This window comes from Salminus brasiliensis, chromosome 6, assembly GCF_030463535.1.
Source record: "Salminus brasiliensis chromosome 6, fSalBra1.hap2, whole genome shotgun sequence".
NCBI classification, from domain to species: Eukaryota; Metazoa; Chordata; class Actinopteri; order Characiformes; family Bryconidae; genus Salminus; species Salminus brasiliensis.
In genome coordinates, this window is record NC_132883.1 from 33,173,685 (window position 1) to 33,188,750 (window position 15,066).

General features: G+C 35.7%; 1 protein-coding gene across 5 annotated transcripts in view; it reads left to right on the forward strand.

Annotated features, from left to right (window-relative positions):
- The window catches only part of ralgps1 (Ral GEF with PH domain and SH3 binding motif 1), an 87,152-nt gene extending 73,618 nt beyond the window's left edge, over positions 1 to 13,534 (forward strand). For 2 of the 5 annotated variants that reach the window (XM_072682083.1, XM_072682084.1), the window contains exons 12-21: positions 1,074 to 1,141; positions 5,032 to 5,158; positions 5,627 to 5,781; positions 8,307 to 8,355; positions 8,869 to 8,949; positions 9,216 to 9,321; positions 9,570 to 9,662; positions 10,664 to 10,769; positions 10,988 to 11,079; positions 11,167 to 13,533. In XM_072682083.1, the coding sequence (XP_072538184.1) occupies positions 1,074 to 1,141; positions 5,032 to 5,158; positions 5,627 to 5,781; positions 8,307 to 8,355; positions 8,869 to 8,949; positions 9,216 to 9,321; positions 9,570 to 9,662; positions 10,664 to 10,769; positions 10,988 to 11,079; positions 11,167 to 11,196 (907 nt within the window). In that variant the 3' untranslated portion in view covers positions 11,197 to 13,533. Of the gene's footprint in view, positions 1 to 1,073; positions 1,142 to 5,031; positions 5,159 to 5,626; positions 5,782 to 6,841; positions 6,923 to 8,306; positions 8,356 to 8,868; positions 8,950 to 9,215; positions 9,322 to 9,569; positions 9,663 to 10,663; positions 10,770 to 10,987; positions 11,080 to 11,166 lie in introns of those variants that run through there. The other 3 variants (XR_011979833.1, XM_072682085.1, XM_072682086.1) reach the window with 3 other exon arrangements.
- Positions 13,535 to 15,066: the final 1,532 nt, after the last annotated feature.

Below are 15,066 nucleotides of genomic sequence, written 5' to 3' on the forward strand. Positions count from 1 at the left end.
GAGAGAATTGCAAATGAATTTAAGCTGTTGGTTTGGTGAAGGAAGGGGGGACCTGAATTTCTTTTGTAAACAGCAATGTGGTTAGGTTGCTGGTGCAGTATTGCATGTGAAACCGAGATGGATATCCTTGCAGTCTCTGAACTGTACAGTTTGTTAAAAAAAAAATGTTGAAGGAGCCAATAAGTCACACAAAGCTTGTATTAAGGAATATCCCGTGTCTGTGATAAAATCATACTATTTAAAAAAAATATTCAATTAATATTAGGAATTACAATCTGATTGTGCAGTAAAGACCTGGTACAGGTTCTGAATGGAGGACACTCTGCATTTGATTATGTTCATGGCATCAGGCAGTCACTGACTGCAAATGATTTGCATCCAAGTATTAAACCTAATTCCTATATTCATAATTGATAGTTTGTCTAACATGGTAAAAATAAGTTACTGTAATTTACCACTTAAGTTAAAGCTTGAATCACATCTTGCTTCTTTCATTCAAATCCACACAGATGGTGTACAGAGCCAAAATGACAAAAAATGGTGTCACTCTCCAAATACCTATCTGTAGCCTTTATCTGACTTAACTTCCTCCTGTTGTATTTACAAGCACCCAAAAAAAGTTTTATCCATTGTTAACAAAAGCCTCTTCTTTGTGGGATTTCTGAACAAGACTTCAAGGTAGTCTAGGGGTGGACTGTATTAGCGTGTTGCAGAGAAAGCAGAATTCTCAAAGAGGAAGAACAGAGAGGCTGGTGTGTATGAAGTTGGTGTGGGTTGAGAGAATGACATCATCGTCTAGCCTCCCCTGTGGTTAAAAGGCTAAGCAGCACTTTACTTCCAGCTGTCTTTTATTATACTCACAATTATTTTTAGTAAAGCTGAAATAAAGCTATCTCATTTCAGTGAGTCACAACACAATACACCTGTGCCAAGTGTTGCCTTCCTTTTGGGTTTTTAGCTCATAGGCAAAAGATTTACTTTACAAAGGTCATGTTTTTAAGTCCTGTTTTCTTACATTGTATTTGTTAAACTCTGTTTTCTGTATTATTCTGTGTTTACTCACTTTCTCTCAGGCTGTCTTTAAGGATTGAACCAGGGAACAGCTCACCTCGCCTGGTGTCTTCCAAAGAAGACCTTGGAGGTACAGTTTTTGTCTAAAGGCATTAGCTTAACACTCCATAGCCGGTTTATATTCCCCTTCTGAATGATGTGTTGAGCACCAATCACATAAGTAGTTCTACCCTACCTGCACGGAGTGTCTTCTCTGGGACTTACAATGTGATTATGGGTTGAAGTCTTTTGCAGATATTTAGTGAAAGGATAATGGAAGACTCGTGACCTCCAGTGTGCATCAAATTATTGATACAAATTTACATTGAATTTAAATTTATATGCATAGCGCTTTTACAGTTTGCCTTTACACAGAGTAACTTTACAGAGATCCAGGATGAATTAATTTATAAAAAGACTGTGTGGCCCTGGTCTCTGGGGGACAACTTGCTAAATTTGTGCCAGATGTGAAAGACTAAGCCGCATTTTATTTTAAATCTACAATTATAACTGTTATATAAATCCCTGGAGAGGTAAAGTAATTAACCATACTTCCTCTGTTTTGTTCAAATGATTGAATTTAAGTCATGTTGAGGGCTTTATGGTAATAACAGCTGTGGTTACACTATATGGCAATACTTATGGGGTGGTCTGCTTGGATGATGGTGTTTAAGGAAGCTGGGCTCATACCTTGGGTTTTTCAGGATTTCTGTGTTTTTCTTGAGCTTCACAGTGACATCACTGGTTACATGCAATCAGGAAACATTGTTGCTGTACATGTTTAATTTATGGTTGTCAAGCTTAATCAGCTATGATATGTGTGAAGGCCATTTTTCCAGTCTCTAAACTAACAGGGCCTGTAATTTTCTCAATAGGAAGAGACAAATTATGTTTTGTAAAATGTTATTACACTTGAAAATGGCACTTTATAACATTTAGTGGTTTTAGTACTTTTGAAGATAATGAACTGGCTGTAGAGATAATTAAATAAAATAAAAATGTCAGTTTGTTGAAGACAAGAGCACACTATTGCCATTGCCTTTTTCAACATTTATGCAGCACCTAAAAATAGTCTCTGAAGTAAGAAACACTTAATCAACATTTAAGCAGTGTAATAAAATCATTGATTTGGTTTCTAAATTTATGATGTGTTCATTTATTTTCTAAAAATAGTTTTTGGTTGTATATCATTAGAAATTTGGAGAGGGTGACAACTTGACTCAAATGGTGAATAGAGGTTGATCTAGGTTGTTACTTACCATGTGCATTATATCAGCAGCCAGTTTATTAATCACTAATAAATGGAAAACTGTGGAAAAATGTGTTTAAAAATGCTTTATTATCATTCCAATGTTGGTATTATAGGAGATAAAGAGCCACTGGTAAATTCCCATGTGAAAATGAATGAGCTGTTATACTTCAGTCCTGTCCAAATACTTATGAACATGACTGTAATTACGTAATAATAAGTACACAATTAACCAGTATAGTGTCATGCAAATAATTGGCCCAAAAATATAAACATTAACATAGCCAAAATCTGTAGTGGTTATTACAGTAAATTGTATAATGTTTTCATAACTTTGTTGTGTCTTTGTTATTTAAAAAAGTGTAGGAGGCTGGAGGAAATTTCTAGCCAAGTTTAACATACCCATGGACTCCTTTTTGGGCAGCCTTGGATTAAACATTTCATGATGTCTTTCAGAGTCATTAAAGATATTCACTTGTTGTCTTGCCATGGTATGGCATTTGGTGCTTAGAAATCTTCATTAAACACTTGGATATTAACAGCAAGGTACAACGTAGTACTCTAATATATTCTATTATTATGCACATGTGAGACAACACTAGGTGTCAATGTGACAGGCCCTGTGTTTATAGGACCACAAAATACAGGTGGCTAAGAATAATGCATACAAAACGGAGACACCAACAACACCTTTTGGCAGAAATAACATAGTGTATACGTTTTGTAGCCAGTCATCTTTTTTGCACAAGGTCTCTAGTTCTGAGATATTCTTTGGTCATCTTGCTTGCACAGCATATTTAAGATAAAGCCACACATTTTCTATGATGTAAAAAGTTTCTATTGTTGGGGAACTGTGAGGGCCATTCCAAACATTTGTGTCTCCTCAGGTAGTCTGTGGTTATTTTTTGCAATCCATTCTTCCCTCCACCCGTGCAGCGTTTCCAATTTCACTGGCAGCATGACAACCCCAAAGCATGATAAATCCACCCCCATGCTTAACAGTTGGTAAGGTGTTGTCTTCATAAAATAAATTTAAAATGATCCGGTTTTTAAGACGGAGAAGCAGTTCCTTTTTGCCATGTTTTGCATGTTCCAGCACTTTCATACAAAACTTAAAAATCTGCTCAACTGTGTCATTTTTAACCTCATGCATACATGCTAGCACACGCAATTTTCATTTAAGTCTTCCACAACATCACTCTCCACAGTTGACACTCATATGTGCTCTTAAGCTATTTTTACTCTCAATTCCTCAAACCTCTCTTAAGATTCAGAAAAGAGATCTTTAGGGGCAGTTTCTCTCACTTCACCAATAATTACATGGTTTATTATATGGTGTGTTCACCGCCATGTTATTGAGTGTGCTTGTAACCTTTTTAACATTAGCTAGATTACTAGCTTACTTTCTAGCAGTGAATAAAATGTTAATTATTTCTGAAATAATGTTTTTGGTGTAACTGACATGGCTTGTCATGTAATTAAAGGTACTTTAGGTGATTAGTTTGAAGTTACTTCAAATTAATATTGTTTTAAATTAGCTATAGTCAGCTAAGCTAATACTAGTGCTGGTGCCTCACTGCTCGTTTCCTTTTATATAGGCTTGACATTTGGATTGTGTTATCTATCGTGTTACTAAACTGACTGCAAATTAGGAGATAAGCTATTTTAGTTATACCACAACGTTCTTGTCTCATTCTGGCACAAAGTCTTAAATAATTCATATTTTATTTACTGCTAGAAAGTAAGCTAACAATCTAGCTAATGTTAAAGTTTTGAGTGCAAGACGTCATTGATTGAACACAACTGTTAAGCGCTTACATTCTTAATCATACCAAAGTTGTTAAATGCCTCTGTTCAACAGATACATGAGTATTTCCCCACTTTATTCAAGTCACAGATTAGCATAAAAGTCAGTAGCATCTTTTTTTCCTGGCCCATGTGCCCGGGGTCTTTGAAGACGCTGTAATGATAGAGTTGTTGGTGGTTATGGTCAGAAGTGGCGCAAGCTTCCATGTGCTAATTGGACAGAAATATCTGTTTCCATTTAGTACGGGGCACACTGCATCCCCCATGGGCTCTGACATCCCACCTATTAAAGACAGGGGGGGGTTCGGAAATTCTGGATAATTATCAGCAAATGCGTAATGGCTGCTGTGCCGCAAATACGTCCCTGGTTTTACTGTGCAATGGAAAAAGGCCCCAGACACGACTGCAGGGAACATGTAGGCTTTGTCAGACATTGATGCTCCATGTTTATTTTTCTTGTGTTAGTCTTTGTTTGCTGGATTGTAAATTCTAAGGCTAGATTGTAGGGCTTTCCTACCTTCTGTGACTTGTGTGCTAGATTATTTGCAGCAGTACGTATTTGAAGATCTCTTAATTGTCATCTGTTAAAGAGTTGGAACTAAATTGGACACATATGACATTAATGGAAGCAAGTGTGCATTATAGTGTTGTTTGTTTTAAACAAGTAAATGAGGAGTGGCTCCAAGAATAAGGCCAATAGCCACATGATAAGAGGGAAGAAAACCTGTTTGGAAGGAGGGAGATGAACAGTAGCTCTGTTTTAAATCGTTCTGCGTTTTAAAACCTGGATTTTCTGAAAATAGGGTAAGCAGATTGACACTTCCAAAAGAAAAAAACAAATATTTGTGCATGTATGTTTATATTCATGTGTGTGTGTGTGTGTGTGTGTGTGTGTGTGCATGTGCGTGTGCGTGTGCGCGCGTCAGGTCCTTCAGAAGAGTCAGTTTCAGCAAGGTATAATCGGAGGCCAACATGTCCCGATACATCAGTTGTTGCCCATCTGCCAACCCCACCTCCAGCCCGGCACAGGAAGAGCCACAGTCTGGGCAATAAGTTAGTATTGTATATATTTATTATGAGCTAAAAACCTTAAACTCATGTTTTTCCAATTGAGTTCTGTACTTCTATCGTAATTTTTCACAATGGCTAATTTAGGGAGAAAACATTAGATCACTGAGTATACTGGTACTAGGTCTAGGTCTAACCATTACCATGGTAATATGGTACCATGGTAATGGTAAATTTCCTAAATTAAGCGTATGAACTAGTCTAGCCTCTTGGGTAATGTAATATCCTACAGTAATGCCACATTTTGTACCTAGCACAGATGTGTCGTTATAGAAACAGTAAATAATAGGAATGGGTTCGCTTTATTAATGTAAAATATTTTCTATCATATTTTAGTTATAACACACTCTCACACATCTAACACATATTGATTTTAATTACTATCGCACACTTGCTATTGCACTATTGCTTGTCTTCATATTTGTGCTTCATTCTCTTCCCTGCCTCACCCAGTATGATGTGCCAGTTTGGTGTGGTAGAAAGTAAGAGTGCCACTTTCTCTGCGAAGGAGAAGGCACGTCACCTTCTGGACGACAGCTTCTTAGAGTCCCACAGCCCTGTGAGGAACCACACTCATGACTCTGTCTTCACCAATGGCGTCTCATTAGGTGCTCTAGTTTATTCCTTTACACACACACATTATTTGACGCATGGTTTAGATATGCCCACACAAACAAATATATATATTATATTCTGGCTCTCACAAAACCAAGTATTTGGACAGTGACAATTTCTGTAATTTTGTCTCTGTATGTATACAGAGACAAAATTACAGAAATTGTCACTGTCCAAATACTTGGTTTTGTGAGAGCCAGAATATAATATATATATATATATATATATATATATATATATATATATATATATATATATATATATATATATATATATTTGTATATATATCCAATCAAATTGGATTTGAAATTACTCAGTCAACCTGTGACAGACTTTCAAGCTGTTTTTACATAGTCCCTCCATTTGTGCAGACTCAAAACTGTAAATATAAGCATTACTTTTAATATTTGGATGCAAATCCTTTGCTGTCAGAGACTGCCTGAAGTCTGAAATCCATGGACCAAATGCTGAGTCTCCTCAATTGGGATGCTTTGCCAGACCCTTACTGCAGCTGTGTTCGACAGATGATGTGGCATGCTTCACATCACAAGCCCTTTCTTTCCTTCTACATACTCTGCTCCTCCCATCACTTGGTTTCATCTGTCCAAATAATCTTGTTCCAGAGCTGGATATGCTTTTTAAAAAAATGTTTCCTATTAGTTAAATCTGGATTTTCTGTCCTTGGGTGTTACCAGTGGTTTGCATTGTAAACCTTCTGTATTAACATCCATTAAGTAGTTTTGGTTGTAGACTTTAGCGATGATTTGTATTTTCAGCCTTATGATCGCAACCTTCACTTGTATCAACACTTCATTGGACCACACATTGAAAATTATCATGAACAGCCACCATTCAGACCACACCAAGCAATGAAAGGTGAAAAGGTGAAAGGTGCACGTATTTGTCACTGTACAGTGTACAGTGTACAGTGAAACTGCTTATCATTTATTACTTTTGAGCCTATGAAAATGAAGGGAATACAGTGCCTGTAAAAAATATTAACTCCAGTCACTGGTTAATCGGTATTCCTTGCTTTGTTTCCCCTTTTCTCAGATTTGCATGGAGTGTTCCTTTTGTATTTGTGGTGTATTTTAAACTAGGAATACTGATTATACTGGACTTCTGTTTAATTAGGTAATTCACTTTATATTTATGCAATCACTTATTTTACATTTTTTGACGTTACTTTGTAGAAATCTGTTTTCACTTTAACATTAAAGACTTGTTTTTTTTGTAAATTCTTGTGTGAAAAAAACTTGATTGATAATTAATTTATATTGACCATGATTCCATTTCTAAAAGCAATAAAAGGGGAAAACATCCAAGGGAGTGAATACTTTTTATAGACATTGCATGTAAAGGAAAATGTCTGTAATAAAGTACACAGTTATCGCAATGTTGAAAGCTGAAAGTTTACTCCTCAGTCACATCTTGATTGCAAATCCATTGCAGTAGCATACAGAGGCTAAACTACAAAAATTGTGCCAAATACTTATGGACCTGACTTTATTTTTTGCTTTGATATATTTAGCTTTTTGTTTTTGAGTTTCCTTACCCATTGTTCTGGGTTCCTGATTTAAATGGCTGTTTCTAAGGCCCTTAAGAGAATATCACTTCAGGCTTGATGTAAAGGATGTTGTTATTTAACTGCCACTAGAGGGCAGCAATACTCAAAGCAATTATTCTAAATAATATCCTCTCACATGATTGCACAATGTAATAGGCATATTTAAAAAAAAAATCTTTTTGCACAATTATTAGCCAAAATGGGAATCTATGCCACTGTTTACAACATATGTGTATACAGGAGTGGATGTTTAATTTAAAATATACATATTTCATAAGCTTAAAGTGTCTTAGATTTTCATTTAACAGCAAATGCCCAAGGACTGGTCTGGTCAGATCTTTAGTATATTTTAAATCATGCCGCCATAAAAAATGTGCAAACTATAAAACGTCAAAAAACATTGGCATTTTGTATAGCTGTGTGAATGTTATTCCTTTAAAAAAAACTGACATGGTGTGGAATGACCTTTAAAGGAAATCTAAAGGACTTTTCAAAATTTCGGCATAATTTGAAAAAGAAAAAACTGTTTTGTCTTACACTTGCCTTACACTCCCCCCCACTCCCCGCCCCCCAGTACATACCTTTGCACCAACAAATGTATTTATGTAAAATAACACGTTATAGGCCAAAACCTTTTTGTTTTTAGTTTTGTAGAACAATGTTACAGTAGCATTCATAACCATTTCATATAATAGTATGTAAAGTAGCATTTTGAGCCATTAATTCATTCAATAATTCAGCTGAACAATTGTTTACAATTATATACAGAATGTAAAAAAATAGCAGAATTGGAAAAGGAAAAGAAAATGTGTTTTGGTTTGCACATTTTTTTTCTTTTTTAACCTGTTTACCTAAACAGGTTTTTAGTGTATAAGTTTGGTGTATGTCATGTCATGCAGTTTCCATCACCTGACATTTTTGACATCATGTTTTACTCTTTGTCTTTTGTAGGCAGTCGAGAAAGCTCCTTTAGTGACGAGTTGTCAACAACTGTTGAGAGGTGAAAAGTGCTTCGCTTTGCGTTTTTCAGATTTATTTATAATGTAATGTTTAGTCATTCAAAATGTCTCACTTAAAATATCATTTTTCATTTCATACAATTTCTTCACACTTTTGTTGTTTATCAACAATATTATTTTCTTAACCCAAGATAAGGACAAAAAATTGTTAGTTACATTCATTAAGTGGTGACTGAAATAAATATGTTTAAGACTACTATTTAAAGTTTAAAAACAGAGGAAAGTCAACATGACAAAGCAGCATTTTGCCAAAAAAATATATTTTTTTCTACTGGGCTTCCCAGAGTGCTGATAATTGTAATCCATTTTCACCCCACTGCTGTAAATACAAATGGTGCTTTGAGCCTCCAGTCATGGGTGGCTGTACATGTGCATTTTTTTGTCAAGTGAACATGAAAAACCATGTTGACTGACACCTTTACGCTACTGTAAAATAAGCTAAATAATATGTAATTGTCACTGAGAAATACATGAAGACTTGTAATCAATTTCAGGGGCCGTATGTATGCTACACTGGGCCCAAACTGGAGGGTTCCTGTACATAACTCTCCCAGAAGCAGAAGCTATGTTTACAGGTATGCACTTGCACTATAATCCTGATACTAAAGATGCATTAATCCACACAGTCACATAATCCAACATGTACTTTGCTAGGTTAATGTGGTTCATAATTATTATTATTATTATTTAATTTGTAGTGTAATAAAACCTTTAAAATTAAAGTAGTACCATTTAAGTTTCTCCTGCCCTGAATTTTGAAAAATGTTCTAAGCTTAGAACAAACATATAACAATTGTGTTTTGTAGTGCAAAAACCTTTTTAGTTTGTTTCCTTGGTCTAGTGCCTCAGGGGCGATGTCCAGTTATGAATGCAGCTCACTAAGCAGCATCACTATTGAAGGACCCTTACGCAGAAAGACTGTGATGAAAGAAGGCAAGAAACCTACAGTGAGTGTGGTCTGATATTTATTTATTCACAAAACAACAGGGATAAATAAAATATCATCACTGTAAAGTTTAGTCATTCAAATGGGGCTGAACTTTAATATACACAAACCACACCTCATTGCAGCAGGAATCGGAGGCATTGAATGTGGATTAAGTAGTGAAACAACATGCCATAGATCAGATTTTGTCCTAGATCTCAGCAAGATTTGTGCTCCAGGTTGTTTATCATTATTCTCTTTTTACCCCAGCTCTCATCATGGAAACGATACTGGATTGTGCTTTCTGGTTCCACTCTTATCTACTTTGGCTCCAAAGCTTTAAGAGCAAATGAAAGAAGACATGTGGGTATCCATACCTGTACTTTCACCAAATTGCATGTTCATTTGTGTATTGCTGCTGTTTGACATTGCATTTATGTGAAATGTTACAGTTACTAAAAAAACAGTACAAAAAGTTACTTTTTGTACTGTTCTCATTCAATATTCATTTAAATTCATTTAAATTATTGTAAACATCTAACAGTGTTCACACCTCTTTGAAAATTGTTATGCATGGTTCACTTCCCATAATCATATTAGCCAAGTCCCCATATATTTATTTATATAATGGCAAAAATTTTATTATTTTTGCCTCTTTTCGCGATATACACAATATATTTGACAGGAGGCCATCAAGATTGCAGTTAAAGAGACTTTCAGCTTTAATTCAAGGGTTTTAACAAAAATATTATTTTAATCGTTTAGAAATTACAGCCATTTTGCATTGTCTCCATTTTCACAAGCTCAAAAGTAATTGACCAATTAAGCCATCATTATGCATAAAGCTAAACAAACCGATATCAGAAAAATCAGATGGATAGTAGAAACTTTAGGAGTGTTCCACTCAACAATCTGGTTCGTTTTTAAAAGAAGCAATACATTGGCAAGCTCAGCAACACCAAAAAGCCTGGAAGACCACAGATGACAACTAAAGTGGATAGCAGAATTCTTTTTTTTTCAACGTCTACATAGTATTTAGTAATGCCCATGGGTTCCAGACTTCAGCCAGTCAATTATAGCCAAGTATTAAAAATAATCCTTATGTTTATAATTGATAGTTTGTCTAATCACTTTCTTATGGTGTATTTGTATTTATACAAAGAATGTCAAATTTAGCAAATAAATGATATGATGCTTTAAATATTGCGTGAGAATACCATTTTGTTTCGGTAAAGAATGTATTTACTAATTTACTATTTACTTAGAAAATCAACAACATATTTTAGTGTGCTTAAACTTTTGCATAAGCATAATATATATGATCTTGACACCTACATACATATCTTAATCCTCATGTCTTCTAGTACAAATCCAGGCCATGTAAGAAGATCTCATTAACAGGCTGGATAGTGGTGCTGCCGGATGATCCCGAGCATCCAAACATTTTCCAACTCAATGACCCTGATAAAGGTAATCAGGTTGATGTATGCATATAAGGTGACCTACACATGTAATGCATCTCACTTATATTTTACTTCAATGGTTTATGAAATTCACTTATGTGTTAAGGTTGTATCCCAAACGCCCAGGAGATTGAGCTAGTTTGTGTGTTTTTTCTTTCTAATTGCATGCGGGCTACCTGCTACCACAAATTAACAAATATATGCCTTGTTTGTTCATGGGTGCAGGTAATGTTTACAAGTTTCAGACTGGATCTCGCTTCTCTGCAATCATCTGGCACAAGCATTTGGCTGAGGCCTGCAGGTGTATAAGACCACAAGTGAGCAAAGCATGCTAATAACACTACATGTATATGTTAAAATGATTTAGAAACATAAATCTCCATAACCTTTTTTCTGTTTTACAGATACCAGCCAACTTAATGTCTTTTGAATAGCCGTCAGCTACAGAAGGACACACAAAAGGGACCAGTCCCAGGAAGAGGAAGAGAAAAAGAACAAATGAACAGTGTATGAAGTTTAAAACATTGCTCTGTAGTGTTACATTGTGACTACACAAACAATCCTGTTGATCAGGATCCAGTATTTATTGATTGATTTTGATTTTTGCTTAGTGTTAATCAAGTGAGGGTTCTGTGCAATTTGGGGGAGTCTTTCTGAAAACGTGCCGAAGAAGAACAGGTGATGTATAACAAGGACATTCATTACTCCAACATCAAGTGCACTGCAGCTCATGGAAAGGAAAAGGAAATCCTTTCCTTGTTTCTGCCACAGGAGTCTGGCCATGGGACATATGTGAGAAAGTAATTTGGGGGGAACAACTGTGCTGGATTCTGAAATCAGACAACTTCAGACTGTACTCTATACTCATACTATGAAGCTGTCTCAAAAAATACACGTTTTATTTAAAGTAGATTTAGACACTTTCAGTTCATACCTGTCCAGATTTCACAAAAGGGATTGACATTCTTTTATTTTAAATAGCTTCTTGTCTCCCACAAAGGAGTGTACTGATGCCATTTGCAGTGAATCTGTGAACTATTAGGCCACAATATAGTGGGGCTGCCTTCTGAATAATATCAATGTTGTTAAATATTATACAAGCATACTGCTCTATGTGAAAGGTGTCAAAATTCTGTGGTGTCTTATTTCTATGGTTTCATGTGAACAAGTGCCAAAATTAGAAATATTTGTATTATTCTCAATGTTATGCTTATTATTATTTACTAAAGATGCTAAAGATTATTATTTGACTCCATGCGAGTTCTTGTGAATTAAAAAAAAGCACTTAGAAAGTGTAGAAAGCATTAGAAAGCATTCTGCAACAGTGAAATCCTACTAAAGGACCGTGTTAAACCATGTTTTCATATGAACCATGCATTTAACTGGCAAGCCCTGATTATTTATGAACAGCCTAAAACACAGAAAATGATACAGCTTCAATAATAAGCGATTTTATTTTGAATGCCTTTAATTTATCATATTCTCTCTGTTGGTGGTAGTGCAATCTGTGAACTATTTGGGTGAAAATGACATTCTTGTGTAAATTACTGTATATTGCAAAGTGTTTTATTTTCACTATGTTGTAATAACACAGTCAATGTGGTGAAACAAATAATACCATTCTCAAATCACCCCCTCTTATTTCAATGCATTTGCAAAATACAGTATGGAATAAAAAAAAAAGAGGGAAAAAAAAGAGACTTAATTGCTTAATTGATCTGCTTTAAATTTATCATTCAGAGAACAGTTGCAAAATGTAATCACTTTCTGTGACACAAAATTGTCCAGTTCTAAAGATCTGGATGATCTCATTAAGTCATGTCCGTGTACATTAGCATATTTTGATACGTGCTTATGACTATCAGTATCAAATTCGACACTGTATTGAGGCATGGCTTTTCTGTTATCTAGAATATACACTCATTTCAAAGCTAAATAGAGAACTTTTGTCGTTGTGTGCTGCACATCTCTACACCGCTCAACAGCAGTCTATTAAGTAGTGCCAGTTTCACTATGCGAGCTTTTGTAATTTGATTTTGTACTCTAAATCAATTTAGCAGGTAAACCCTCTTTTCCATTATGAGTGTCTGTATTACACCCCTGCACTGATGTGCTAAAGAAGCAACCGTAAGTGTTTGCTACCTCCTATTATCTGTGTGGGTTATGTTGTTTATTTTTGTTTTTATGTTGTCGTCATCATAAATGTGGCCAGTGATGGATGAAAGGATGTTTTCCTTAATGTTTGCAAATACTGTAACAGCAGATATCCTTTCTTTACAGCCTATTTAATATCATATATTTGCACCATCACTAATTGGCTCCTCTTTTTCTTCTTCTTCCACTTCTTGTTCTTCTTCGTATGTGGACGATGTAAATATTTTTGTTGTAAATACTAACTTCTTCTGCATCAGCCTTGTGTTTTTGATTTCATATCTTTAAATACGGTGGCATGCAAACATGCACCCCTGATGTCTCAGATCATTATTAGAGCCATGTTAGAGACATGACTTGTTCGCAGACATTGGTAAGAAGGTCATGCAAACTTGACCCAGGAATCTCACAGAACTGCAAGGATAAATGTGCAAAAAATACATTGACTCCTAACTGGCTACAAAAAGCATTTAGAAGCTTCAATACATGCCAAAAAGAGGAGGTTCTTTTCAAGTTTAGTTTCTCAAGTTATCTTAGAGTGCATCTGTGGGAATTCAAATGGCCCCACCTTGTCCCTGGTTGTCTAGTGTGGAATGATGCTGTGCAATTGCTTTGAATCTGTAAAAGATAAAAATATCTGCTTAAAATATTAAGGAAATGTCATCTTTGAACTTCATGCTTTTTGGAAAGACATCTTTTACTTGCTTATAGTTTGCTTACAGTAATAATTTGGTCCAGGGTGCTTAAATTTTTGCATACCACTGTATACTAAATATTGCATGTTATTATGTATGTACATATGTGTATGCTTGTGTTTGAACACTTAAGGTTTCATTATATGGTACATTTATAATGTCCCATTTTATATCTGAAAATTTAAGTCTTGTAAATTTAAATGATACGGCCATTTAAGCAGACTTCACTCTGAAGCCTAAAAGGCTGAAAAGTCAAGCTGGTTGATTCTAAGCAAAGGGTGAAAATGCAAAAATCTAAAAACTGAAACTTCTACTTTCCGAGATATTATTAGCAGCTTGTTCAGATGCTTTGTGGCGGTGCAGTGGCATAAACAATACATTATCGTATAATCAATAGACCAGAGGAAAAATACAGAATTGCCTTTTGGCATATTCTCAAGCAGATCACAATATAAAATCCCACTGCAAATGCAAGCAGTGCAGATCTCATTCACTACACGCTGGAAACACTTGCTGTTCAGTTTTGTTGTTTACTGCTGGATTCAACGTAGCATTTGTTAGACTGGAAACTTGGATGCTAGCAATGATCTACTTACACTATATAGACAAAAGTATTGGGACACCTACTCATTCATTATTTCTTCGAAATCAAGAGTATTACAATGCAGTTTATCCTGCTTTTTTCGAGGTAACTCTCTCTACTATCCAGGGAGGCATTCTGGATTTTGGAGACTTGCTGTGAGAATTTGATTGCATTCAGCAACAAGAGCATTAGTGAGGCCAGGATGTTGGATGACCGACCACCCTACCTCACCCCCAACCCTCCAACTCATCCCAAAAATATTGGATGGAGCTCCATCATTCCAGAACACACAGTTCCACTGCTCCACAGTGCCAAATTATCTTTAGGGGTGTCCACAAAAAATTGGACATATAGTGTATATCACCTGCTCTGGCGGTCCTGTAATAACAGCACTTATTATTATGTGAAATAAATCTACACAACTTGAGGAATAATGCCATGCCCAACATTTTCAAACACCAGCTCCTGGAGCAAAAAAATCTCTCACAATTCCTGCTTTTGTCATTTTGTTTTGTTTTCTTTTTTCATTTGTGAAAATGCAATGCTTTATCGTCTTCCACATCTATGGGCCACAGCAGACACAGCCAATCCATGGCCCTGGGCAACCTAACTAGTTTGCCTATACCCAGGAAATGCTATTAGTTCCACTGATTCACTTGCGTAGGAAAGTAAATTGTGTTGCCTAACTTTTAGCACTGTGCAGCCTGTTGCAGTTTGGGATAAAATGTACTGCCCAATGACATCACCAACACCAAGCACAATAGTAAAGCATCATTCCACACAAGACTACCATGGATTAGACGGCTCCATGTGAATTTCCACATATGCACTCTAAGATAACTTGGTAGAGAAACTAAACTAAAGCCCCTTTTCCA